General features: G+C 42.6%; 3 protein-coding genes across 7 annotated transcripts in view; 1 reads left to right on the plus strand and 2 right to left on the minus strand.

Moving 5' to 3' along the window:
- Positions 1 to 17511, minus strand: part of LOC137268827 (5'-3' exoribonuclease 1-like) — a 66646-nt gene extending 49135 nt beyond the window's left edge. For all 5 annotated transcript variants that reach the window (XM_067803393.1, XM_067803391.1, XM_067803392.1 and 2 more), the window contains exons 1-4: positions 17287 to 17511; positions 3332 to 3463; positions 2552 to 2652; positions 1302 to 1399 (exon numbers count right to left, since the gene is read on the minus strand). In XM_067803393.1, coding sequence (XP_067659494.1) covers positions 1302 to 1399; positions 2552 to 2652; positions 3332 to 3463; positions 17287 to 17361 — 406 coding nt within the window. In that variant the 5' untranslated portion in view covers positions 17362 to 17511. The remainder of the gene's footprint in view (positions 1 to 1301; positions 1400 to 2551; positions 2653 to 3331; positions 3464 to 17286) is intronic.
- LOC137268699 (uncharacterized) lies at positions 15402 to 16453 on the minus strand. Its single transcript, XM_067803299.1, has one exon. The coding sequence runs from the start codon at positions 16392 to 16394 to the stop codon at positions 15402 to 15404; it is 993 nt and encodes a 330-aa protein (XP_067659400.1). The 5' UTR covers positions 16395 to 16453.
- A 233-nt stretch (positions 17512 to 17744) lies between the features above and the next one.
- Positions 17745 to 26801, plus strand: LOC137268153 (signal peptidase complex subunit 1-like). The gene is made up of 4 exons (XM_067802682.1): positions 17745 to 17869; positions 24608 to 24667; positions 25824 to 25910; positions 26564 to 26801. The coding sequence occupies exons 1-4, from the start codon at positions 17813 to 17815 to the stop codon at positions 26681 to 26683; spliced, it is 324 nt and encodes a 107-aa protein (XP_067658783.1). The 5' UTR covers positions 17745 to 17812; the 3' UTR covers positions 26684 to 26801.
- Positions 26802 to 27341: the final 540 nt, after the last annotated feature.

Consider the following 27341-nt stretch of genomic DNA (forward strand, 5'->3'; position numbering starts at 1 on the left):
CGACAAGCATAGTCACCTTTTATGGCAAGCATGGGTTGCTGAAAGCCTATTCTACCCCAGGACCTTCATGGGTCTTCTGACCAAATGCCTACAAACATTCATGTTTAGGTCTGCAAGAGAGGCATACCAGCTTCCAACAGTAAGTGATTGGCTTGGCACAAAATCACAAGTAAATGCAAGTCAAATTAAACCATGTTGAATGTATTTGATGTATATACCATTATTTTGACAGTTAAATGCACAAAATGATGCGTTTCAAATTGCTAAATTGAATTTAAATCAGTTACAAAATAGAATTTTACAAACTGCAATAAATGTTAAAAGTATTCATTTCACTATTGGGTCAATGACGTTAATTGAGATATGGCAATGCTTCTTGAAAATAAATACACAAGACGAATTTCTCTTTACAACAAAGTTAGATTATGATAAACAAATAAAATCAAAAGCATCAACACAGATTGGAATCAAAGGGTCACAAATTTGTAAATTCAAATTTGGAACAATTCCTTTGAACATATTCTCGTTTTCAAATACTTCTTCTAAATACAGGTTATCTATGATTGACAAGAATTTTACAATATAATGTATAAATGGGAAAAAAATATTACCATGTCACCTGTCACCATGATGCAACCAGTATTATTCGGTCACAGCAAGCTGTTACATAGCAAACCGTAACAGCCACTAGCAAATGTCTAGTCCATATTACAGTGAGTGAGTGAGTGAGTGAGTGAGTGAGTGAGTGAGTGAGTGAGTTAGTGAGTGAGTGAGTGAGTGAGTGAGTGAGTGAGTGAGTGAGTTTTACACTTCACTCAGCAATGTTCCAGCTTTATGGCAGCGGTCTGTAAATAATCGAGTCTGGACCAGACAATCCAGTGATCGACAACATAAGCATCGATCTGCGCAATTGGGAACCGATGACATGTGTCAACCAAGTCAGTGAGTCTGACCACCTGATCCCGTTAGTCGCCTCTTACGACAAGCACAGTCGCCCTTAATGGCAGGCATGGGTTGTTGAAGGCCTAGTCTACCCCGGGACCTTCACGGGTCAGTCCATATTACAGATTGTGGAAGAGATGAGCATGGTTTTTAACTTTGACACTGCTTTTAGCAATATTGCAGCAATGGGCCAGAGATGGGCTTCACATGTTGTGCTCATGTGTGGAATCAAACCCAAGTCTTCAGCTTGACAGGTGAATGCTTTAACCACTTGTCTATCCAACAGAAAAGGGATGTGAGGAACCTAACTCTATGCTTTGTCCTTGTGCTAATCCCCTACACCAAATCACCTAACTTACCTGGGGTGATACAGTTAGAGTCGAATCTCTTCTCAGTTGGTAAAACTTCTCCTTTTTCCTGTGCCTTCTTTATCAAATCTTCAGCTTCACGAGCTGATCTGGAAAGGAAGTAAACAGGCATTTACAATATTACTGAAAATGATCTCTTCAAGTTTGAAGCACACATTTGCTGAATGAACATAGGCGATATACCATGTACACAAATCACCTCAATCTTCTTTGGCCATTGTGAGCAATGTAACAGACACTACTTCAACCTAAATCATGTATTCAGTATACTATTTCAGTAGTTACCTGAATAATGATAATACCAGGGATTGCGAAAGGCCAGGACCATGGGCCATTTTGCACATCAGAATAAAAAATGGCCCATTAAAATTTTTAAGAGCAAGATACAAGATGCAGTGACCCATTGGCTGATTCAGATATTACAAAAAATCCAAATATCTCCAGAGAGTTACGATATCATAAACGCTGTTGGAGTTTAAAGTTGATGAATAATGAAGAAAAATCTCAAAGCAGTCCAGGTTACATGTTATATGAATTTTCAATTTGACTCTGATTTGAAAGACTGAAGTTGACATACTTAGATTGGTTGGTTGTTGTTTAACAGTGCACCACTCTGCAATATTTCAACTATATGGTGGTGGTCTATAAACAATCATGTCTGGACAATCCAGTGATCAACAACATGAGCATCAATGTACGCAAATGGTATAACATGACGTGTCAATCAAGTCAGTGAGTCTGTCCACTCGATCCCATTAGTCGCATCCTACAACAAGCATGTTTTTTTTCAAATCCAGATCTGTACCTGTACAAATCACTACTAAATATTCACTTGCCACATTATATATACTCTAGCAAGAATAGCCAGATTTGTGGAGAAACAGACAGCTATGTCAGAACAATAATGAGTCAGTATGTTTTAACGCTGCCAGCTTTGTCTGAAAAATAATGAGTGAGTATGGTTTAATGCTGCTTCTAGCAATATTCCGGCAATATCACAGCGAGGAACACCAGAAATGGGTCTCACATATCACACACACATGGGGAATCAAACCTGGTTCTTTGGCATAACAAGCTAATGCTTTCACCACTAAGCTACCCCACCACCCTGTATAAACAAGAACATACTACGAACCAGGATGACAATAGCAGAGAAGGCATCATAAAGTCTCACTGAATGCATGCCCTGATAAGTGTGTCCGCTGAACATGTATAAAAATGTGTCACATTAGCATATTTACCTGAATCGTCTACCACGCTGTTGGTTCATCTTTGCCCGAGGAGCAACGCCATCAACAGCCATATAGAAAACTTTCCTTGGTTTTATGATGCGAAACAAAAACTGAAAAGAATCATGGCAGATTAATGTTTTGGGAAGTTTCTTTATTAGTAACTCATTAAATCTATGTTTGTTTGTTGTTTATAGCTGCAACATGACACCAGTCTAATTATTTAGTCTGGACCAAACAATGTAGTGACTGACACGAGCATCTATGTGAGCAATAAGGATACGATGACATGATTCGGCAAGTTTGACCAAGTGATCCTGTAGGTCGTTTCTCACAACAAGCGACGGTTGCTGAAGGGCAATTCTAACCTGTGGCTTTACAGGACCAGACTTATTGAGTGAATGAGTGAATGTTGCTTTACATCAGAAATTCTGCAACTAAATGAAGCATATCTCTTAACATTACTCTCTTTCAGTCATTACTTTCTTTCTATCAACATACATAACAAAAATATTGTTGGTTATGGTACAAATAATTTTCATATGTTTTTGCATGTCATACTGATGTGATTACAGTGGAAGCTGTCTTAAAACCGGCACTCATTGGGACTGAAGAAATAATCCAGTTTAGACAATGTTCCAGACTGTAGACCTTATGGTAAATGTACAAGACACGGATATTTTGTGTTGGTGTTGACAACTTGCCAGTTTGTGCAGATGCTGGTTTTGATAGCTTCCACTGTATTACAGTATACTAAAGTAAAATGAAAGCATGACAGGAGATAGTCCTTACCTCAATGTAATGAAAGATATCAGAGAATATTTTCTCTTCTGTGATTCTGAAATGTGGGTTGTCATCTTCTGGATGTGAACAAATATGTATGATTCCGTTCATGTCCAGGTACAGGTTATCAAACTCAGGAATCTAAACACAGAAACAATCACATCTTTTAAGTACAGTGGTCATGGGTTGTAAATTTCAACATCCAAAATAGAACTTGAACCGAAATTCTAATCATGAGACACCTAAACACCAGCACTGGCAAATATCAAACCCTCTCACCCACGACAACTGACAAGTGTATACTGTCACACCTCTCATGGCTGATGCTAGGAATATGCACTGCTGAAAGTGGTTAACTGTACTTTTATTATATGTGGGATTACACTTTTTCAGAAAAATAAGACTCTAGCACCTATTGTGGTTGAGTTACTGACTTTGTGTGATGGTGATTAGGTGTCTCAGTCTAAGCCTATGGGTTTGAAATCCAGATGGGACTCACACCCAAAAAGAAGACTAGATCTCTTCACACTGTGGAGAGAAACTATAAAGATGGTTAATGACAGGCGATACGATCTTACCAGGTTTGGTACGTATTGTGGTACAAGGGAATCTACTGGTCCATTTTGGTTCCGTATATATATATGATCACAATGCAGACAATTGATTTCTAGCAAGCTTATTTTTGGAGAAAATGATTCGATTTCTAGACATTTTCAAGAAGGTTTTAGAAGGTTAATAAAATGATGGTACAAAAAACTTATACAAACCTGTAGAGGTTATGAATTCTTTGAAGAATGTCCTCCTTGGGGTACATATATAGCATTAAAATGTCCATTTAAAAATGCCTACGACAGTTGTAACAATATTGAATAAATATTTTACAAAACAAAAACTCGTTTTTGTCTTGTGAGACCACCCCTACAGGGCCCCCACCCGGGCCCCTTAACAGCCAAGAGCAGGTAACTCTCGCCGTGTACCTCATACCTCACTTTTCATGCTGAGATTGTCAGACAGAATGTGGGGAGGCGGGTGGCCGTACCCCAAGGAGGACATTCTTCAAAGAATTCATAACCTCTACAGGTTTGTATAATTCTTTTTCAGAAGAAGTCCTCCTTGGGGTACATATATAGCATAAGACAGACTCCCAACGAACGTGAGTCGGGAGCGGCATTCTGTCTGCTGATGTGTACCCTACACACACTCTCATACACTGCCGAAGCTGCGAGAGATAGAATACACTTACCCAATCACCAAGCCGCTGATGTCAATCAGGCGGGGGCGTGGCAACATAGGGCCGAAAGAGCCAATCGACAATAACCCAGCAAAGGTGATGGACATATGACCACACCTCATGCCATTCACTGTAAATATTCCCCCAAACCAGCGAAGTAGTGCCGGGAATAACAGTGCAAGGGTAAATATGAGCGTATGTCGACGCTAATAGTGAAAAAACCGTCTAGAGGTAGTTTCTCTTTGTGTTTTTGTTGTTTTTATAAATATATATATATATATAAAAACACCACCACCAGGGGATATCCGTCACCAATATAACAAGAAATGTTTCGTGAAAACCCACCACCAAGAACATTTCATGATAAACAAAGTCGAGATCTCAGACGCTCATTCAGCTAGGGGAATCACGACTCTGCCCACTGGTGAGAACTGTATGGCCAAACCGAGCACGTTCCCGTGAATGTTTGTCCAGTTGGTAGTGACGGATAAACGTGCTCGGTCGGCTCCAAATAGCCGCAGAGCAGATCTCCTCAATGGGCAGAGCCGCGGCATAAGCCTGTGACGTAGCCACTGCCCTAACAGAATGAGCCTTTAACCCATTAGGGATAGGTAACCCTTTATGAGTATATGCCATACAAATGGCAGAGACAAGCCACCTAGATATGGTTTGCTTGTTCGCCGGCAGACCAGCTCTTCCCCCGCCATAACAACAAAACAACTGGTTATCTTTTCGGATATCAGCAGTTCGTTTGATATAAGCCCTAAGGGTCTTACGGACATCTAAGACGTGAGCACGTCGAAGAGAGGTACCGGGCGAGGGAGGCTGCATGAGCTTAGGGAGCTCGATAGGCGCTGTAACATGAAAAGCGCCTGCGATCTTAGGACGGTAAGAATCCGGCAGTCTAATACTGACCCTGTCTTTGTGAAAGACGGTCAAAGCAGGATCCGCTGACATTGCATGAATGTCACCTACCCGCCTGCCAGACGTTACCGCCACAAGAAAGGCAGCCCTCCACGTTAACAGCTGGAGAGAAAGAGACGATAGCTCGTGAAAAAGAGGACCGGACAACCAGTCAAGAACGACTGACAAGTCCCACGGGGGACTAATCCGCCGGACAGTCGGACGGATCCTATCCACACCCGCTAAAAAACGCTGAACAAGAGGGTGCTGCCCCAAGAGAGCACCGTCAACAGGAATATGGAATGCCGAAATGGCCGTGGAATAGCCCCGGATAGTAGAGGCGGCTAGGCCTGACTCTAACCGGGACTGCAAAAATTCCAGTACTTCAACTAGAGTTGAAGAAAAGGGATCAAGAATCCCCCTGTTGACACACCAGCGCGCATAACAGGCCCATCTATCCTCATATTGAACGTTTGTCGAATCCCTCCGCAAAGCCAGAATTGTGTCTGCAACTGGTGCAGAAATTCCGCTCGCTTGGAGGCGATTCCTGACAGTGGCCAGGCCACCCACTGAATCTTGGGATTCGGGTGCGGCGCTCCGTTCTGGGATAGTAAGTCCGGTCGAAAGGGTAAAAGGACAGGAGGCAATGCCAGAAACCTCATCATTACCGGAAACCAGCTTTGAGACGACCAAAGAGGAGCAAGAAGCACTAACAGTCGAGCTGGTTGGGTGGCAAGCTGCGAGAGGACCCTGGGAATCAGCGGCAGAGGTGGGAACGCCCACAATACCCTGTCCGTCCAATCGAGCTGGAAAGCGTCCTGAGCGATGGCTCTCGGATCCGGTATCCGAGAACAAAACACCGGAATCTGGTTCGTCCCCCCAGAGGCAAACAGATCCACCTGGAACGATCCGAACAACCGGGAGATAATCCCGAATATCTCCCGATGCAACATCCACTCGTGAGGAGCTAGGACACGTCGAGAGAGCGCGTCTGCTCGAACATTGTCCACCCCGGGGAGATACACGGGACACACCCGAACATTGAACCGGTCGCACCACTGTAGAAAGTGCCACGCCTCCTCTAGGAGGGACGGAGAAACCGTACCGCCCTGTTTCAGGATATAGGTCATTGCCGTCTGGTTGTCCATCTCTAGACGTACCACACAGCCTCGAACCGTCTCCCGAAAGTGTTGGAACACTAGCCGGACAGCTCTCAATTCGAGCACATTGATGTGCAGGCGCGTTTCGTGCCGTAACCATAGGCCCGAAACTGAATGGGCGCCCAGCACGCCACCCCACCCTGTGAGGGAAGCGTCCGTCTGAATTGAAAGGGTTGGTGAGGGAGCGTCCAGGGGTAACCCCCTGGATAGATTCCCTACCCCTGTCCACCACCGTAAATGAGGAAGGAGCCACTCCGGAGTGAGGAGAATCATCTCGTAACTCCTGCCGTGGGACCACATTCGCGCCAAGGCGTACTGAATGGGTCGCATCCTCAACCGCGCCCTCCAAACAACGTCCACCGTCGCTGCCATGTTGCCTAGCAACTGGAGCCAAACCCGAGCCGAAGCCGAGGGGGACTCGAGGAATTGCATAACAACTCTCTGAACTTTGGAGATCCGATCCGGCGACAGGGAGACTATGCCTCTCGCTGTGTCGAACCGTGCGCCTAAGAAGATCAGATCCTGTGTAGGAACTAGGTCTGACTTCTTGAGATTGATAATCCAGCCCAACCTGGTGAGAATACACATTATGGCGAATGTTGCGTCTCGACTCAAGTGAGCGGCAAGTGCTCGTATAAGCCAATCGTCCAGGTACGGGTGACAACACCTGCCCTTTGACCTGGCCACTTGCGCTGGGATTAACATAAGCTTGGTGAATACCCTCGGAGCCGTAGCCATGCCGAAGGGAAGCACCCGAAACTGATAGCATACCCCGTCGAAGGAGAACCGCAGGTACTTCCTGAACTCGGGATGCATCGGAACATGCAGGTACGCATCCTTGAGGTCGATGGACGTAAGCCAGTCGCCTCTTTCTACAGATGAGATCACTGACCGTAGTGTCTCCATCTTGAATGACGGTACCTGCAGCATAGTGTTCAGCCGTTTGAGATTGAGAATCGGTCTGAACCCTCCGTCCTTTTTGGTGACCAGGAAATAAGTGGAGTAAAATCCCTCTTGTTCCTGGCCCCCTGGAACCACCTCGATGGCCGCCTTGTCCAGTAAAGACTGAACCTCGGCGCGGAGAACCTCGGCTTTCTCCGGAACTACCGGCACAGGAGTGCGCCGAATTCCGGAAAAGGGAGGCGGGTCTCTCTTCCATAGTGGTAAGTGGCCGTCCCTGAGTGTGGATAGGACCCAGGGGTTTGAGGTTACCTTTTCCCAATCCGACAGGAAGTGGGAAAGGCGGCCACCCACAGGAAGGTTTGGCAGAAGGCAATGAATGCCCGACGTCGGCAGTGCTCCGACTGCTTGATTCGGGATCACTTGCAAGGGCTCCGGAGGATGACTTACTGGGAAGCCGGGGCCGACTTCCCTTTCCTCGGAAAAGGATGCTGGGGCGCCGCAGCCTTGCCCTTGCCCCTACCCTTACCCTTACCCTTCCGCGCCTGCAAGGGCTGTGCCCACTTAGCAGAGTCCTTGGCCGGAGCCGAAGGATAAGCGGAGGAAAGCACCGGGGGACGCGCACGAGAAGTGTGAGGCTGTTCTAACAAGGGTTTAGACTCCTTGAATGTAGACACAGCCTCCGCGGCCTCCCGGACTACTGATGCCGCTCCCGGGAAGAGAGTAGATCCCATCCGGAATGGCAGTGAAAGTAGCACTTGTTGAGTGGCCGGCGAATACCGTGCCACGGACAGCCACAGTCTACGGAGGCCCATAACTGCAGACATCATCTGACACGCCGAGGACCTGATCGAGTCCCGCGCCAGATGTGACTGCACCTCCGTAAGCTGTTGAGCGAGCGTAGGGGAAACACACTCCTCCTCAACACCGCCGCCGTCAACAAGCCGACGCTGCAATACCGAAGTATATGCGGCGTGTATTGTGACCTTAAGGCATTGAGCTGCATTTCGGTACTGCTCCTCAAACGACCTATAAGCCGATTTGAGGGCAGTAACGTTAGAGGTGAACGGAGGCAGGCGGCGTCCTTGCTTAGCCGAAGCTAAGGAGCTGCCAGAGGAACCCCCCAGGGCGACCGATGCATAGATACAGTCGTCGACCACTGGAGGGTTATACAAGTCAAGATCACCCATCAGGTAACGTCGGTCTAGCTCCGGCAAATCGAAGCGTGACCGCGCTCCCGTTAAAAGAGGGTTAATCACTTCTGACAAAATAGAAGGGAGGATGCGCAACCGAGAATCCACCACCTTGGCTGGGGCAAAAGCCTCACCCGGCAGTCGGAATTCCTCGGGGTCAGGTGTCGCCGAAGCAACCACGACCTGCGGCAGGACAGAAGCAATACGCTCCCGTACCTGCCTCAGCGAGGCGCCGAGCGAAAACGAAAACTCACTCGGCCCACCCCGGTCCTCCCCCTCCTCCATTATCTCCTCGGCGCGATCCCCCATGAGTGACACCTCAGATCTGTCATCTAAGGATAGCTCCGGGGGATCGGTCGAGGGAACATCCGAAAGAGAGAGAGGCCCGAGCAGAGCCGAGCGGCCCGACGCCATAGACCCGATGCCCGAGACTGAGTCTGGGTGGCGGATCGCCGGCAACGCTCCCAACATAGGCATGGTCCCATGACCAACACTGGCAACCTCGGAGTGGCTGGCAACCGACTCTAAGGTCGGTTCCTGCGCACCCCTAATGGAAGTCCCCACACCGGCGCCAGAGGCGTGGCTGGGGAGTCCCATGGAAGCCGAAGCCGGATACACACCCGACTCCGGACGAACGCCGATCTCCTGACGGAGACCGGACATCGCATCCGAAATCAGGGTATGCACCGACGCCATTTGCTGCTGTAACAAAGACGAAAGTAAATCAAAAGTTAACGGTTGCGAGGGTTCAGTGGGAGGTGCTGCGGAGGTAGAAGCCACCGCTGGAGGTGGAACCGAAGTACCCTTCGCTGGTTTTGCCGTATCCCCCCCCGAGACTGACGCCGAAGACGCCTTCTTAATATCTTTTTTAGCTTTTTTTGAAGGCGGCTCCTGAGCCCAAATATCCCCCCCCGCCTGGATCAAAGATCTATAAAAGATCAAGTCTGCATGACGGGATTTTTGAGCCCTGGGGGAAAAGTCCTGACATACGGCGCATCCTTGCTCGTCGTGAGCTTCCTCCGCCAAGCAACGCAGGCACAGAATATGCTTATCCCTCGGGGGGAGTTTTGCGTTACAAGTAGCACACACCTTGAACTGGAAAAAACCGAACCGTGCTATGATTAATAGCAAGGCCCGTTAATCCAACAAACACATGAGTATTTAACAGAAACAATAATACGCACTGGCGATATTTAACCGTTAAATAATAAGAAAGCTATTTATGAAAACATACAATAGCATATAAGGATTTCTTTACCATGGAAAAGAAAGGTAAAAAACCATACAAATATCCGGTTTGTATTTAAAACCACCTAAAAGAATAGGCAGAAGAAATAACCACCAGGTACGTGCCGCCCGCCATCTTGTCAGCCACATGACTGAAGACCACGGTAGCCACGGAAAGTTACAACATTTCATGAATGAAAAAGAGTGAAATATGCATTCCTAATACCGCCCGTGCGTTAAAAAGGAACCATACATACGGTTTTCGTAGCTTTCTCACTCATTTCTCTTCAATTCGTAGGTTCTCTAAGTATGAGAGCTTGCTGATGGACGACTGTCCTCAAAGACGACAGCATGAAAAGTGAGGTATGAGGTACACGGCGAGAGTTACCTGCTCTTGGCTGTTAAGGGGCCCGGGTGGGGGCCCTGTAGGGGTGGTCTCACAAGACAAAAACGAGTTTTTGTTTTGTAAAATATTTATTCAATATTGTTACAACTGTCGTAGGCATTTTTAAATGGACATTTTAATGCTATATATGTACCCCAAGGAGGACTTCTTCTGAAAAAGAATGAAAGTACCGAACTTATTGATTGCACTACAAAATACAGCAGTTCTGCTATTATTGGATATTTATATAGCGCACATATCTATGCAACTTTTGCTTGCTCAAGGCACTGGTATTTGTTTCCCTCGATCATTGGATGTCCGTCGCCGATGGTCACAGCGATAACCACTGGGATCTTACTGCACTCTGATGCAGTAGCAAGTCAATCTTGTGGTTCCAAGGAGGTCACATTTGGGTTGTAGCATACTCGCATATACACTGATAAACTAGAAGTGACTCTATTGAGACTCGATTGAGACCAATGAGAGCAGTCTCTTAATCAGGTCGCAATAAAAATCTGGGTTTTCTGTGATCAGTTGCAAATGATTTTTGGTAGAACCTCAAATGGTGATCAGTGGAACAAACTCAATGCGACCCTCTGTGAGTTCACAATCATGATGGTCGTAACACGATTGTAGTGGTGTCGCTGTTAGGTGCAACAGTATTCTAAATAAATGGCAAATACCACAATCATGAACACTGATTGTACTGGGCACATCCAGCCACTATGTGAGGAGTTACCCTTCTGCCATGCATGCGCAGCCAACTAAACAAGAATCCAAGCCCGTATCATCATTCCTTCTGCTGAATAATTCAGTGAACAGAAATGCGAGGAGGAGGGTGGCCCTACCCGAAAGACGATTCTCTTCAAAGAATTCGAAACACTTACAGGTTTGCCTAATCTTCTTCATAGAGGTTGTCCTTCGGGTATATATATGTATTAACTCTGACTACCAAAGACCGAAGGCTAGGGAGGTGAGAATTCTGGCACAGTACATCAGAAATAACAATCATAATTGTGAAAATTAACATATGCCATAACATTCACCTGTGACCTGACCCGAAACTTCTGCACAAGGCATTATGGACGGGAAGTGACAGGGAGCAAATGTACTGAGAACTGAGCTCAGAAGTTGAGCAAGTAAGCACGCACATAGTGTGAATGTAAAAGCCCCCTGCCCACATAGTGAAATCTATAGAGAGCATCTGAAGGGGGAAAACCCAACCCAAACGACACAGCAACTCTTACCAGAATTCGAAAGTAGTGGGAAATAGCATCAGTGGATATATCAATTATACACAATTGAAAACAGTGTCAGCAGTTCAGATAACCAAGACTCACTCAGTCATGGTGGCGGAAAAAAACTCGTCAATGGACAGTGCTGAAGCAAAGGCTTTTGAAGTGGCCACTGCCCTGACCGAGGGATCTTTCAACCCCTCATGGGGAGGTTTGCCCTTAGAATGGTATGCTTCACAAATGACCGAAACTAGGTAGCGAGATTGGGTCAGTTTAGTAGCCGGCAACCCAACCTTCCTGCCACCATAACAGCAGAACAATGGGTACCCGTACGGATCCATTGTGTTCATTTGAAATAGACCTTGAGGGTCTTGCTGACATCCAACAGTTGAGTGCTCATTGCAGAGGTCCCCGATGTAGAAGACTAGGTAAGAGTATGAAGTTTGATAAGAGCTATAACAAAGAAAGTGTGATCGATTTTCGGACGGTAAGTATCTGGGAGGCGAATACTGACACAGTCTGGATGAAACACAGTCAGCGCTGAGTCTGCCGACATAGCATGTAAATCGCCAACCCTTTGCCCAGATATTATCGGCACCAAAAAAAAGGCCTTCCATGTAAACAACTGAATGGAAAGAGCTGATAGACGTGAGAAAGTAGGACCGAGCAAATACCAAGGTGGGCTGGTATGCCTGACAGCAGGGAGAACCCGATCCACGCCAGCCAAGAAGTTCTGTACAAGAGGGTGCTGCCCCAGAAGAGCACCATCGACAGGGGCATGAAAAGTGGAAATGTGGAGTAGCCATGAATGGTCAAAGCCGCCAAACCTTCTTCCAAATGAGCACTGAGAAACTCCAGTGCAATCCCCTTATCTGAACACTAGTGCACATAGCAGGACCACCTATCCTCATACTGAACATTTGTCGATTCCCGCCTCGAAGCCAGAATAGTGTCTGGAACTGCTGCAGAAATTCAACGTGCTTCAAAGCTAGACCTCACAAAAGCCAAGCCATACAATGAATCCTTTGATTGGGGTGTGGTGTACCGTTCAGAGTGAGAGTGTCCGGTCACAAAGGTAATAGAACTGGAGGCTGAGGCAGTAACCTGAAAATTACTGGAAACCAGCTCTGTGGCGGCCAAAGCGGTGCCAGAAGCACAAGTAGCTGGGCTGGCTAGGTGGACAGCTGGGAGTGGACACGGGGAATGAGAGATAGTGACGGAATGCCCACAGAGCCCTGCCTGCCCAGTCCTGCAAGAAGGTGTTGGAGACAAACGCCCTGTGGTCTTGTATTCGAGAGCAGAATTCGGGCATCTAATTCATCATGCCAGAGACAAGCAGATCCACCTGAAACGATCTGTACAACTGGGAGATAACTCCGAATATCCACCAATCGAGCATCCACTTGTGCAGGCCAGGATCCTTTGTGAGAATGCATATGCTCACACATTCTCCAGCCCGGGAGATAAAACGGAATCATCTGACAGTTGTACTGATTACACCACAGGAGAAATTCCCATGTCTCCTGAAGCAGTGACACCATGCCGGGACACCATGCCGTCTTGTTTCAGGATATATGTCATGGCCATACGGTTGTCCAGCTGAAGACAAACCACCTGGCCCAGGACATGTTCCAGAAAGCGCTTGAAAACCAACCGTACAGCTCTCAGTTCTAAGACATTGATGTGAAGACTGGATTTGGCTTCGGACCAGCATCCGGACATCGACAGACTGCCCCTCTTGCCCGAGAGGGAAGCAATGGTTTGAACTGTTAGAACTGGCATCAGGAGTTCCAAAAGAACCTCTTTGGTGAGATTCCACCACTGAAGGTGAGGAGACAACCACCCAGGAACTGTGAGACACATCTCCAGATCCTCAGAGTGAGCCCACAGACTCGCCAAAGCTTGCTGAATAGGGCACATCCTCAACCATACCTGCCACACTACAGAGACAGTTGCCAAGGAGCCAAGTGTGCGCTGGTGCACGCGGCTGTGAGAGAAAGTAAGACACCATCTCCAGTACTCTGGTGACCCAGTCAGGCAACATAGAGACAAGACCCGTTTGAGTTGTGAACCTCACCCCAAGAAAAAACAAGTCCTGGGTGGGTATCAGGTTGGATTTTTTTAGGTAGATGATCCGCCCCAGTTGAACCAGAATGTCAATCACCGTGTGGGTAGAATCTAGACTCACTGGCTGAGTTAGTGCGCTGAGCAACTGAGGGAAGCTTGGTAACATGTTCCATCGTAAGAGAACTGGAGTACAGCTTGAACATGGGATGAATTTACGATAGACATCCTTCAGATCCATCGACGTAAGCCAATTGCCAGGCTGAACAGAAGAGATTACTGAGCTAAGTGTGTCCATCTTGAAAGATGGAACCTCTATCATGTGGTTCAACACCTTGAGGTTGAGAATGGGACAAAACCCACCATCCCTCTTTGGTACGAGGACGTTTGTTGAATAAAACCCTGTATTCTCCTTGCCTGGTGGTATGCGCTCTATTGCCGACTTGTCCAGGAAAGACTGAACTTTGTCGCGCAGTGTACCCGCCATGATCAGACATTACAGCACCGGAGTGCACCTCATGCTGGTGAACTCTGGCTTCCACAGTGGTAAATGGCTGACATGAATTTTGCTTTGCCTTCTCCCATTTCAGTAGGAAGAGGGAGACAGACCACCACTGGGAGGGCGTAAGTAGTCCCTTGAAGGCGAACTGCCGGGACTGCCTCACCTGAACAGCCAACACGTCTAACAAGGGGTCGGGGAAGACCACCACTACAAAAAGGCTGCTGGGAGCTAGACAAAGAAGACAGCTCCTTACCCTTACTCTTGGTGGAGCAACTCCTCCTCCTTCCCCTGCTGAGCGACCCACATACTCGGGCATTGGCTGCGCACCAGAGGAAGAAGACGCTATAGGAGTGCAGGAGCAAGAAGCCTGCAGGTGCTCCAGCAAGGCCTTGGAATCCTTGAAGAAAGTTGCTGCCGCAGCAGCCTCCCATATGACCTGCTGAGCCCCAGGGAACGTCGCACCCAGCCAAAAGACCACTGCATAATTTGTCATGATCTGACCATGAATATTTCGCTTGATATGATTATTGACAAACGATCTTTATGCACTAAGACTAGGAGCACTAAAAGTAATCTCAAAGGAAAGTCTCACATGCTCATACTGCGTGTTCAGTAAAAACAATAGCAATACCATGATGGTAAGGCTTCTGCCTGTATCCCCCCTCAATTTTAAAATAATGAAATATATCTTTGAGTAGCATTTATAGAAGTTTGATATGTTTTTCAGTATTTTCAGATACAATTCAAGAAACATGGTAAAACTGATCCATATCATATGAGGAATATATATACAGGTGATACGACTTGACTAGAATGAAATTTATGGAGGGTGGGGGGTGGGGTACATGTTTGGAAGTCTTTCCAAGCATTATTCATGAAGTAACTGAAGATTAAACATTAGTGAACTCACAATATATATATAAAATGTCAAATGTTAATTGGTATTAATAATCCGCTTAGTGACAACCGCGATAATTCTGGGGGTAAACTGCACTTTACGGGTCCCCGGAAGTGTACTTGTCAGACATGCGCAGAAGCCATATTTACATCGAAGCGAGCACTAACGCTGACGCCATTTTTTGTTCAATTCGTTGACTAACTATCGCTACTTTTTGGTATTGTTTTACCTTAAAATAATTAGAAAGGGTGGCTTTTAGGGGGGCAACTGCCCCCCTAATTTATTTTTATCATGATACATATTATTTATCATTTATTTTCCATTCCTATTAAACAAAGAAGGTAAGTTTATCTCATTTAATATCAAAACGCTTCACTTACCTTACAAGAACAAATCTCCGCTTGAATTAAATTCATCATCATTTTCTTTATTTTCAGTTTCAATAATTTTGAAATATTCATGGGGTTTTTGGGGGTCAAACACACGGCGGATAAACGTAAGAAATGTAAGAAAAGGATCATCAGAACAACGTAAATATTTCTTTCTCACGATGTACTCTACAAAATAGCTGTCATACAATCCTTTCGCTGTTCCATACCTGGGCAGGGACGCTTTCACCGCTCTCCATGTACTCTCAATTTTATTAGTGCACGCACCATTCTCCGCATTCACAAACTCCTTACTGTGATTCACCGTCACATGCTCATAACCCATTTCATTCAGTCTTGAATACGCCTTCCAACAATCGGAATGAATTACTGATCCCGGTCGCACCCACTTTCTAAGCACACTCAAAAGGGTATCTGCATCACGCTTCTCCACAACTTCCAAAAACATCCTATTACTTTCTTTCTCGATACCCCCAAACACCCACACACCATCCACTCGCCTTCCTCGGTGAAACTTGCGTTTCCCAAACTTACTCTCATCAATCTCCACTTCAATCCCTGGCCCTCCTATCATCTCATTCTCCTCCTCCATCACAAACAAACACACATCTCTGCAATAATTGTACCAATCAACCAAAGTGTGATCAAAACCCAAACGCAACTGAACTTTAACAAAATTCTCTCGCACTTGATAAACCCAATAAAATGTCAATTTCATGATTTCACTAATGGACAAATGAGACTTAAAAAACCAAGAATCACGCCTTGCTACAATTTTCTGGTTACATTTCTTATTAGAACAACGCCACACATAACCCTCACTCCGACTCGAATCCTTGCGTTTTCCCATACTCCCACTTTCACACTTCACACACTTCCCACTAAAATCTCCAATCAAACCAAACGCTTCCAACCAATCCATCAACTTTCTCTCATCCCTACACAACTCATACAAATCATCATACACCATTCTCCTAACAGCCATTGCTAAGCAAGTGAAATGAACAAAGTTTAAATCAAGCGACAAGCAATAATACAACTCACCAACCGTGCGTGTTAAAGTTGTGGCATTCGTAGTAACCCACTACCTTATTTGGAACATTCGACACGTGCGTCCAGATTTTAACCAATCAGAGAAAAGGAACGTCATGGGGATTTCCCTTCCATTACTAACGATTGCATTCATGTTTTGGAGCTTCACCAAAATTCGTGTTTAAAACTCTCGTCTTTTAGACGAAGTTTTAAACTAAACTTTTGCCAGTAAACACGAAAATGACCTTTAAAATCGTCTAAAATGCCTCCTAACGGAGATCAGCCCGCGTGCTTTTCTTGTATATTAGATGCGCTGCGTGCGTCGCTTACTGCCAAAGGCAGTAAGCTCAAAGGCGCGAGCGTGCTCTATAGAATACATTTCTACTTCCGGGAGCCTGCCGAAGGCAGGGACCCGTAAAATGCAGGTGTCCCAATTCTGGTTTTCAAAATACACACTGTCATGACTACAATAACTGTCAGTAGCAATAGTCAATGAAAACAAGCACATTTTTGTTATAACTGTGACCACAAGGGATATCACTGAAAGGGTTTAAGGACGCTGATATGCAGCTTTCATTTCGGGGGAAGTTGTTCTCACATGTGGGTACCCAAAATAAAAATGATTGTCTGTTGTGCAACACCAACCCTTGATTTTGATGCACCCTATTATCCTAGAACATTCACATTGCAAGTACATTGGTGAACAAACAGATTTTATATTACACTGTTTATCCCAGTGTTTGTTTATTAGCACGGTGACATCATACAACCTAACTTCAAGTAAATACATATGTTTAACGCTTTCATAACTGACGTCGCCTGCTATTGATAGGCTGCTTACTTACTTGGAACTCTTTGACAGTTTCGCTGAGACAAGGATAACGCTCGCTCATCCATCTGTAAAACTTTGGGACACCCATGTTGCTGACTTAATCTCTGTTGCAACAAGAACAACAGTAAATGCTAAGAAATAATTAAAACGTTGGCACAAGTTGTTTGTAAACAATATAACAAATGCTACAGTCAGGTTAACATCTTCACTTCTAAAGTCTCGTCCCTCACAAAGTCTCGCAGATGATTCTGGGTGCCATACTTTTACAACTAGTTATAAGTCAAATCAACTATGGTCATATATGGCGAATGATATCAGCGTTTTGGGGATTATATTATTTTTTGTTAATACAGTTATTTAAAATTATATTACTTATATAATTTGAACGGAAAAAAATTGTTTGATTTAGTAGTTGTCAAAAACGTGGACAAATTATGTGTAACAAGTTGTGAAATTAATACCACATTTATGTTAACTATCTTCCAGCCAGAAGAGTGTATCACTTCCGGTTTTGTCGGCGAGCACCAACGTCTTCGAAAATGGATTTTGTTATGAGCTTCGTCCCCGAGAGTATCAAGTCACTTCCAGTGTACATGGTACGATTAACATTTCTGCTTGATTAAATGTTGAGAATCTAGTTTAGACAGAGAAATTTTATAAAATCAGATACGAGAAAACATGCCATATGTTCTGTTCTCAGAAGCAAGAAAACACGTCATCCCTTAATGAGTTACTTCAACATGTTCAATGTTACTGTGTTTGTCTTCACTACATATGGAAATCAGAAATGCTATCGTTAGATGTTCATGTTACTGTTAAGCAATGCTTTATAGATGCTAATTTTTGAAGTTCTTACGAAGCGTATACATGTCACTGTAGCAACTCTATTTCATGTTGGGTACCCTATAAAAACTTTTTAAACAGTGGCAGGGGAAATTCTTTGTCGCACAGTTTACGAGACATTTGAGAAATATTTGCAATTTCTCTTAAACTACAAAGGTCACATTTATATATGACTCATACATCATTGCATGCTACCATTTCTGTTTGTTAAAGGGGCACTGATGCGGAGCGAATAATGCTTCTCGCTAACGGTCTAATTACGAAAGCAGACCGCAAATTGGTCAGCGCCCACTCCTTCGACCGTGACGGACAAAGGAACTGGGCTCCTGTCCATATTACAAAATTTCTTCACTTAAACAGTCAGGAGGCCGGATGCCCATCACATGCCATTTGTTTAAAAATATCCATGGTATTCCTTGTCTGATCGTAACTATATATCCTAGCAGTGTAGTTCTTTTCAGATGCTTGGATGGTATACTTACTGATCCAATTTGATCCTTTTTCTGTGTTTTTAACCTCGATATTTAATCATGTTACATGAAAATATGATGTCTACAGGCACGTAGCAAGCCATTTGTTTCAGTACGGAAGATTGCAAAGCTGTATATTTAGGTAGTTTTGAGTGTTGGTTGAGCTGTGATAGCAAATAGCATATGTAAATTTTGGTAGCTATGGTAGCTACAATGGTTTATTATTTATGATAATAAAACACACAGTTGATTTATTTGAATTCGTAAACAAAAAAACGATGACCTTGGCTTTGGTAGAGAAATCTGAAAATTGTCTTACGTAAAAAAAACTTATTTCACTTATTTACCAAAGTACACAGCAAATGCCTGTGTGTATTCCTTATGTAATGAAATTCCGTTGGTATCCTCAAAACAGTTTCGGCCCATTAGTGTTTTCAGGCTGCATGCGACACAGAGATTACATCTTCCTTGCTGTAACTCGCGTTTGATGGTGTAAACCTACACGTGTTATTTGTCATCATTCCCTTGATGGTCAATTCATGAATTTATAACAGGTATAATTAGTAGCAACACCACTTCGGTTACTCAACAAAGGTTCCCATTTGGCATTTCTCCTGTCTGGAGTAAATACTCAACATTATGAATTAAGGTCTGTAATGGCAAATGTATTGTATGTTATGTAATATGTGCATGTAAGTGATGCAAGAGGGTTTATCACCTGAGTTACAAAAACAAACATCGATCAAAGGATTAACCGATAACACACTGATTGATTAATTACTTTTGTTCTTCTAGCGGATTTGTCAAAAGGCAGTGTGTGTAGATGACTACACCCTGTCGTAAAGTGTGAGTGCAAAAACAACATCCTCCCTTCAAAGAATTAACCACCCTTGCGTTGATTGATTGATTGCTCAATATTGGTTAACTAAATTACTTAGAATAGTGGACATCATACAATTAGTTGCCAGGTGTGCTATCTTGGGAGACCAATGAGAGGTTTATCTAGTTTTCACCAACGAAAGACGTGAAACGATGTGTTACTTTTTCGCAAATGAGACAGTTGTAAGACACGCGACACAGAGCAGGATTATTTACCAGCTGCAGATGAATGGAATACGATTTCTTTTACGTGGATATTGATGGATACATTCCTGAACAAGGTAGTAGCCTGACACTGTTGCTCTAAAATTAGTCTGTTTTACGTTCATTATTTGCATTTTGTTTTAATTTATTTGTTGTAGCATTCAGCAGAATCTGTATGACAGAAAACACACACTAGATCGCGTATGTGTGTGAAATAGGATCCACATTGGCAATCTATACAATGTATAAATGTTGCTGTTATGTTAGAAATTTACTATGAGTATAAGCAAATCGTGTGTTCTTTTATTAATTTTCAGAATCATACAAATATGACAAATACGACAGTATTGATCTTTAAATTACAACATATACAAATGTAAATCAATTCAATCACTTTATTCGTCATGGCAAATAAATACGCATACAAAAAGATAAGAACAAGAATAATTTAACAAACTCACAAGCGATCCCGTTTAGTTGGCTGCACTAATTCATTTTCAGTCAGTATAAAAAGTTGTATAGTTCACACAAACGGAATCGGAATGTACATACGTGTACATGTGGGGAATTTATCTCTTAAAAAAGTCCGAAATTACAGTCTGTTTGGCATTCGGGCATGGCATCACAGCAGAATTGCTCAAAAAGTTTCTTAATGTACCAAGCTGGTTGGAAAAAGTGTCAGTGTCACGTGCTTCCACAAATCTGATAAGGGTGTCGAGGGCGGTCCATGCTGCAGCTAGGGTAGGGGTGGGTGGTTCAATTTCATCAGATTCAGTGTCACTCTGGGGATCGCTGTCATTGTTAGGTTTCTCCGGTGCCGGGGCTGATCGGGTCCTTTGCTGAATTGCTCTGCCATGTTACTAACCGTACCGGTTAAAAAAATTGATCCTACACCTTAAATACTACACCAAAAACAAAACATCAATTTAGATAATCCAACTCCGTTTTCCTCACTTCTCATTTTGTATTTTCAAGGAAATCACATGACCGCTAACATAGACTATCACTTGACAACAACATGCGCCATTGTTTGTTTAGAGATATCCTGTCGGTCCGTGATCAACATGTCACTGGTAACAACTTAATTATGGTTAATTGTTTGAGTAAAGCTCAGTTGGTAAGTGTGCTGACAATGTGTGTATAGATGCGTAGTTAAACATGTCACTTGATTGTTGAGTCCGTTAATCGTTACTTTTGATCTTATGAGGATGACTTCCGATTGCGCGACTGCAGTTTTCAGTTGCAACAACCAGCTTTGACAGTTCGAGACAAAAGGGTAAATTTGTACTTGTTAGAGCCTTTGGGGACCCTAAAATGAGTTCGACACAACCGGGAATTCGACACATCTAGTTCGACACATCAGGGTAAAAATAATGATAAATATAAGGAAATCGGCAGGGACCGAGATGTCAGTTCGACACATCCGAGAATTCGTCTCAACCGAGTTCGAGACAATGGGGTTCGACTGTAATTAGGGTTATGAGACAAAATATAGAGACGTACATTGGCTTCGTTATTTTTCCGTCCTAATAGTTTTTTACCATTTCTACCACTGGCAGATGATTAACCTTCAAAGTGTTTCATTTGTTTTCATAATACATTTGTAATGAAGTACAATTGACTTCACCTCAGTTGATCTGTCTATAATTAAACTATCAATTGCGCTTACGGACTGCGCAGCAGAGGTCACGAACCAGTCACGAATTCTGGGATATCATCCGGGTACTCACGGGAGAAAAACAATAACAAAAGTTTACACCAGTCCACGGAAAATGCTCCGCATCAGTGCCCCTTTAAATGGACAGTATAAAGCAGGCTGGAGCACTCTGTGTTCTGTTATTACATTTTTTGATAAAGCGGTTCTCTGTTGTAGAATGACATTCTTGAACTTAAAGTTAAACCCTTTCTGTAAGTAAATACAATGCAAAAAAGTTACAGGTGTTCTGATAGCTAAGATACATAGCGCATGAATGCTCTGCCGCACCTCCACAAGCTGCGATGGTAGAAATTCTTTGTCACACTTTTGTGCACTCGTTATGACTATTGCGCACGAAAAACTTATATGAATGGCTTCTTTGTACTTATACCTACATGTGTGCCCTAGTTTCATTATAAAAATATTCCAAAATAAATATTTGCAAGCCATCAAACATCTCAGGCGATCGATCGCATGAGCGATGCCATTTTAAATCACATGATGTGAAGGGATTCCCTCCCTAAAATAGTAGCACACCTGTTCCACACCTCAGTGCTTGTTTATGACAAATTTTCATACATTTTTAGATAATTAAAAGGATTATGCTGACTGACCACCCAGCCCTTTCAACAACTGTTTTGAAAGGAATTGCTCTGGAGTTTTCAATGCTTTCTACAATTTTCATTATATTGGATCATTGTTGCCACCTTGACAGTGCATTGGTGTTTCTTTACGACTCCTACAAAACATAGTTTACGAATAAGACATTGAATGTAGGAACTAAATAATTAATGAGTTAACGAATTAATTATCTCTTAATTCCATTTATGCATAAAAAATAAATTGAAAAAAAACTTAAACATTCCTCAGTTCACATTTCTGCTGCCTTGAATATCACTTTTAATATTTTCATGTTGTGTTAGGTTTCAAGCACCCAGCTTCAATCCTTGCTGCACCCTCTTTTCCATATTAGGAAACAAGCAGCAAAACAGTGTTTGTCATGTTTCAGTGATAAACAAATACAAAAACAAGGGCATACATCATAGGCGCAATTGTTAAACGGGGAAGGATCACTCAAATTACAGCACAAAGGCAAATACCATATTTAAACTCTTGTTCATATATCATTGATGAAAAAGGTTTTCATTTCTTAAGTCACTTATATACTTCAATGAAATCTCAGTTCAGAAAGTCAAATATATACAAATGCTTACATAAGGTGGATACATCCAACAATTAATAGTATTCATTAAAAGGTTTGGGTCATTCAAATTATTTCACAATGCCAAATATCATATTTAACTCTCGTTCCCACACCATTGGACAGAAGGCCTTAATTGTTCAGTCAGTACTAGTTTTAGTTAAGTATTAGTTAAGAAAAATATGCTTTTCAAGGTGCAAATTTCTTTGACTTATATTGATAACTTTAAGAATGATAAGCGTATGAAATTGTACATGAAGTATATTCTGAATCAAAGGTTATAATTTCATTTGCTTTTAAAGTTATATCGTATATTGCCTGCATGAAGTTATGGCACAGTCATCAATATCCCCCGCAATGGCAAAAGAGTCTTTATTAATATGTCTACGAGTTATGGTTTTTAACATGTTCTGGCGTGTTTATAGCAAAGTGGAAGGAAAATGTTGAAAGTATTTTAAGTTCTGCTCCAGAAAGGAGCAATACCACTTACTTCAGTTGCAACATATGTCATATTTGGGATTTCACTTCCTCAGTAAAGTACAAATTCTAGTACTTTTTTTTTTGTTTTGTTGAGTCCCATCCGGGATTCGAACCCGCACCCTCAGAGTCAGGCACCTAATGGCCAGCACACAAAGTCAGCTGCCTAACCCACTCAGCCACCTCGACTTCCACACCCAACCTCTAATCAGCGCAATACAGGATACTGGATTAACAGACAGAATATTTGTATAAAGCTTAACTATGATAAGAATTTTGGTCTTGTTATGGTAGGTAGAATGAGCAGATGTTGAAAATATGTACCTATCCTCAAACTAGCTGAAGTTGACAATCAGATGATTTTGACGACTGTATTGCATGCTGGGAGTAAAAAGCAAACAAACATTAAAATTATTTACCCATGATCATTAATGCCGCTTAAGATGAAAAATCAATTTCCTATCTAACAAGAAAGAACAAGCAAAAGTTCAGTAGGATCAGTTGTCTGTTAGTGACAGGCAATATATCATGACATATAAATAGGAAGTCACCTGATCACAGCACTCCCTCCCTATTCCTGGAAAACCCATACAAGATTCCAGGACATGGAGAGCAGGAATGGTTTTGCTGATATGATGTTGTCAATGCTATTTTTTATAGGAAACACTTGATCTTTTTATGTGACATAGATGAAAGTATCCTTTATCTCTCAAAGTTTGTAAAATAGAAACTTTATATCAAATAAATGATATTATATATATAATTAAACATAAAAATTGTGTTTTTGTCTTACATTGTTGAAAACCCCAGATGTCGGGATATTATTGCCATAAACTGAAGTTCAGTATATGAGCACAAGTTTATATCAGTAGGTGTAAATAACATTTTGTAATGCTGAAGTTACTACTGCTTCCTCTACAAAACACAATTCCTTAAAAAAATGTGTGAAGAATGTATGTAATTATCTCAAAAAACACTCTGAACAATAATATATTTCCGAAGTAAATATAGTAGCAAGCACTGAATGGTCATCAATAGAAGCTGTTACTTTGTGAACTTAACATGCTAATAGATCATCACCTTCTGTCACCTGGAAGCTCCAGCTGGCATCAGCTTAAGCTACTATAAATAGAATGGGATTTCACCAAGAGGGAATTCCCAGACCTTAGTCTTGTACAGTTGAGTCTCCTAATGTAATTTTAATAATCATTGTTGAGTCTGCTCTCTCTATATTATATGATAAGACATTAATCAGGGTTTTACAAAACTGGTGGTTTACTGAACCCGCAATAATCTATCTCAACATGCAAATCTTATAAGTATTGTAAAGCAATAAAACATGTAATTATCTGTAAGATTTGAGGCTTTCTTTACTTAACTTTCTGTTTTTGTCGTTTTAGGAAGGTGGTTAAAATAAACGTGACAGGTGTAATCCTTGCTAAGGAAGTAACTTGTATACATTGGTTGACAAAATGATGGAAGTTGTCCAGATGGTGCATTCTTAAACTTCTTACCTTTTGAATCCCTACCAATGAATTATAATCAAGAAAGTGATTGTTTTCAGGATTTTGATGGACAGCGTCGGGCAGAGAAAACATTCCAGATCATCATTGTACTGTTTGGGGTAAGTAAACTGATGTCTTCATATTGGTATTTTGGTAAAGATTCATGAAAATGTTCTGCAGAATTCCATCATTTACTTTTGCAGAGGTCAAGTGGGTTCAGAAGAAGAATTTGCCCTGATTATGACTCCCAGTTCCATGCAGTCATACTTTGGCTCATTGGTTTCAAATGAACGGAGGGCCTAGTCATCTTGCCTTGCCTGAAACCTGTGATTATGGTTTTAAATCCTGGTTCACCCCAAGTATATTTCAAGGTTTTTGGTACTATTTAATGGCTTATTGGTTTCACACAAGTGGTAAATGTCTGACACCTGCATCACTTATGCAGGGGTTTAAAAAAGCCCGTTTGACAGATGCCCCAAAAATCAGTTTTCATTTCAGACAATCACATAATGGTATCTTACTTGACCATGGGCTACTAGATAATTTCCACTTATGGCTTGAAACTGCAAATAAAAATGTAGCTATTAAATTTTGCAATGGTAATAAGTAGAGTTATCTTTCTTTGCTGTTCATCACTTCTTGATAAACAGTCCAGTAAACACTAACATGAAACATTATTCTTTATTCTTTCATCATTACATCATCATCATTGTCATAAAAATCAGGGCAAGTGGAAAATTAGTCAGGACAAGGCACTTTCTTAAAGTCACTTGCCCTGTGGCATGTGGCTTTTAAAAAAGTTTTGAACCCCGACTTACGATGTTCTTCTATATTTAACTGACATCAATATACATGTAACAAGAATACTGTTTAAACAGCTTTATAACCAGTTTACTGTCTCATTCACTGAAGAAATGTCAAAGAATGGTGAGTCCCATGTCAAAAGCTGGAACTCTTGTAGTACCATGCTTACTGTTATTGTTGATAAGTTTCATGAAGATCTGGGATACAACTGATCTTCAGTAACCCATGCTTGTTGAATGGGATGACTAACAGGATTGGTTGGTCAGGCTCACTGACTTGACTGACACATGTCATTGTATCCTAACTGCATAGATCAGTGTTGATGATGTTGATCACTGGATTGTCTGGTCTTGACTCAGTTATTTAAGACTACTAGAATATAGCTTGAATATTGCGGAATGTGGTGTAAACCTGAACTGACTCAATCACTGTTGTTGATAGGTAATGAAGCATCTGCTTTAACTGTTTCAGGTTGTTGGATTTGTGTGGGGTTACATCTGCCAGCAGTTCTCACAGACAATGTATATCCTTCTGGCTGGGTTTGCCCTGTCCTGCCTTGTAAGTTAACACTACCCATTCTCATGTGTCTATTCGTGTGGATTTTTTCTGGTGGAATACATTGCAGTACCCAATCCATAAACAAGACTGATAATTGATTCAGTAGATATGAACCCATGGAGATCTGGGTTAGAATTGATCTTGAGTAACCCGTGCTTGTCGTATGAGGCAACTAAAGGCACTGAGTCAGACTCACTGACTTGGTTTACACTTCATTGTATCCTAATTGCATAGATTGATGCGATGGTGTTGGTCACTGGATTATCTGGTCCAGCTCAATTGTTTACAGACCACTGCCACATATCTAGAATATTGTTGAGTATGGTTTTAAACAACAAACATTATCATTAGGTGGGTGATACAATAAATCTTGTCCATTAGTCATTTAGCCCTCAAGTATTTTTTATTGTTGTATTGCAGTCCACATGGCTTTACGTATTATTCAATTTGTGTTGGTGAGGAAATAGCACACTTTTGCACATATGTTGAGGGTAGGGAGGGGTGGGGATTCAGTACCCTTTTGCACATGTGTTGAGGGTAGGGAGGGGTGAGGATTCAGTACCCTTTTGCACATGTGTTAAGGGTAGGGAGGGGTGGGGATTCAGTAATTGGTTTGTTTTTCAAATGTCACCTGCATCATGTGACTGTTGCAGCTCACCTTGCCTCCCTGGCCCATGTACCGCCGTAAGCCCCTCCAGTGGCAGAAACCCCGCCCCAAGCCTGATGGGGATGGTTCCAACACACAACAAAAATCAAAGAAGAAGAATAAATAGATTCCACATGGCGAGACAGTGTTATTTCTTCATATTTGTGAATGTATGCTTTGTCATTGTAACTCTTTTGAATGTGGATGAAAGGTTCTCGGATGCTTCATTAAATATTGTTTCATTACACACTGTTTTGTTTTAACTGCCTGCAAGAAATGATGTTAGAGAGGGATGAAGTTTGATCCTGCAAATATCAGTCCCAGGGATAGATGTCAGAAACCGCTCCAGCGTTTTCATGGGCACCCCTGATTACATTCAGTCATGTTCTTTTTGGGTGAAAATGTAATACAAAGGAGAAACAGCAACAGTCTAACTAAACTAAATCTCAGTATTAATTGCTACACTACCTAATGTTAGACTCTGTAGAGTAGTGTATCGAATACTACTGAGACTAGGTTTACATAGACTGTGGCTTTAATGAATGAAGTAAATGACTCATCATGCTAATTACTCGTCATTAGCAAGTTAATGCAGAATTGCAGTAACCATAGGGCTTCCTTGCTGAAATGGAACTGATTGATGTAAGAGAGGTAACTCAGTGTTGCGCAGTGGACTGATTGTGTGGTTGGCAATGGCAACAACAATGAAATTATTTTAGCACTGTGATGTTGTATTGGCAACCAGTTTCAGGCTGGTGCATTCCTGTGAAAGATTGCTGGTTTAT

This window comes from Haliotis asinina, chromosome 16 (genome assembly GCF_037392515.1).
Source record: "Haliotis asinina isolate JCU_RB_2024 chromosome 16, JCU_Hal_asi_v2, whole genome shotgun sequence".
NCBI lineage: Eukaryota > Metazoa > Mollusca > Gastropoda > Lepetellida > Haliotidae > Haliotis > Haliotis asinina.

Coding starts and splice junctions, on each gene's coding strand:
- LOC137268699 (XM_067803299.1), bottom strand. CDS start 16,394: ATGGCTGTTAGGAGAATGGTGTATGATGATTTGTATGAGTTGTGTAGG.
- LOC137268153 (XM_067802682.1), top strand. CDS start 17,813: ATGGATTTTGTTATGAGCTTCGTCCCCGAGAGTATCAAGTCACTTCCA. Junction 17,870..24,607: donor AGTCACTTCCAGTGTACATG/GTACGATTAACA, acceptor GATTGTTTTCAG/GATTTTGATGGACAGCGTCG. Junction 25,911..26,563: donor GGTTTGCCCTGTCCTGCCTT/GTAAGTTAACAC, acceptor TGACTGTTGCAG/CTCACCTTGCCTCCCTGGCC.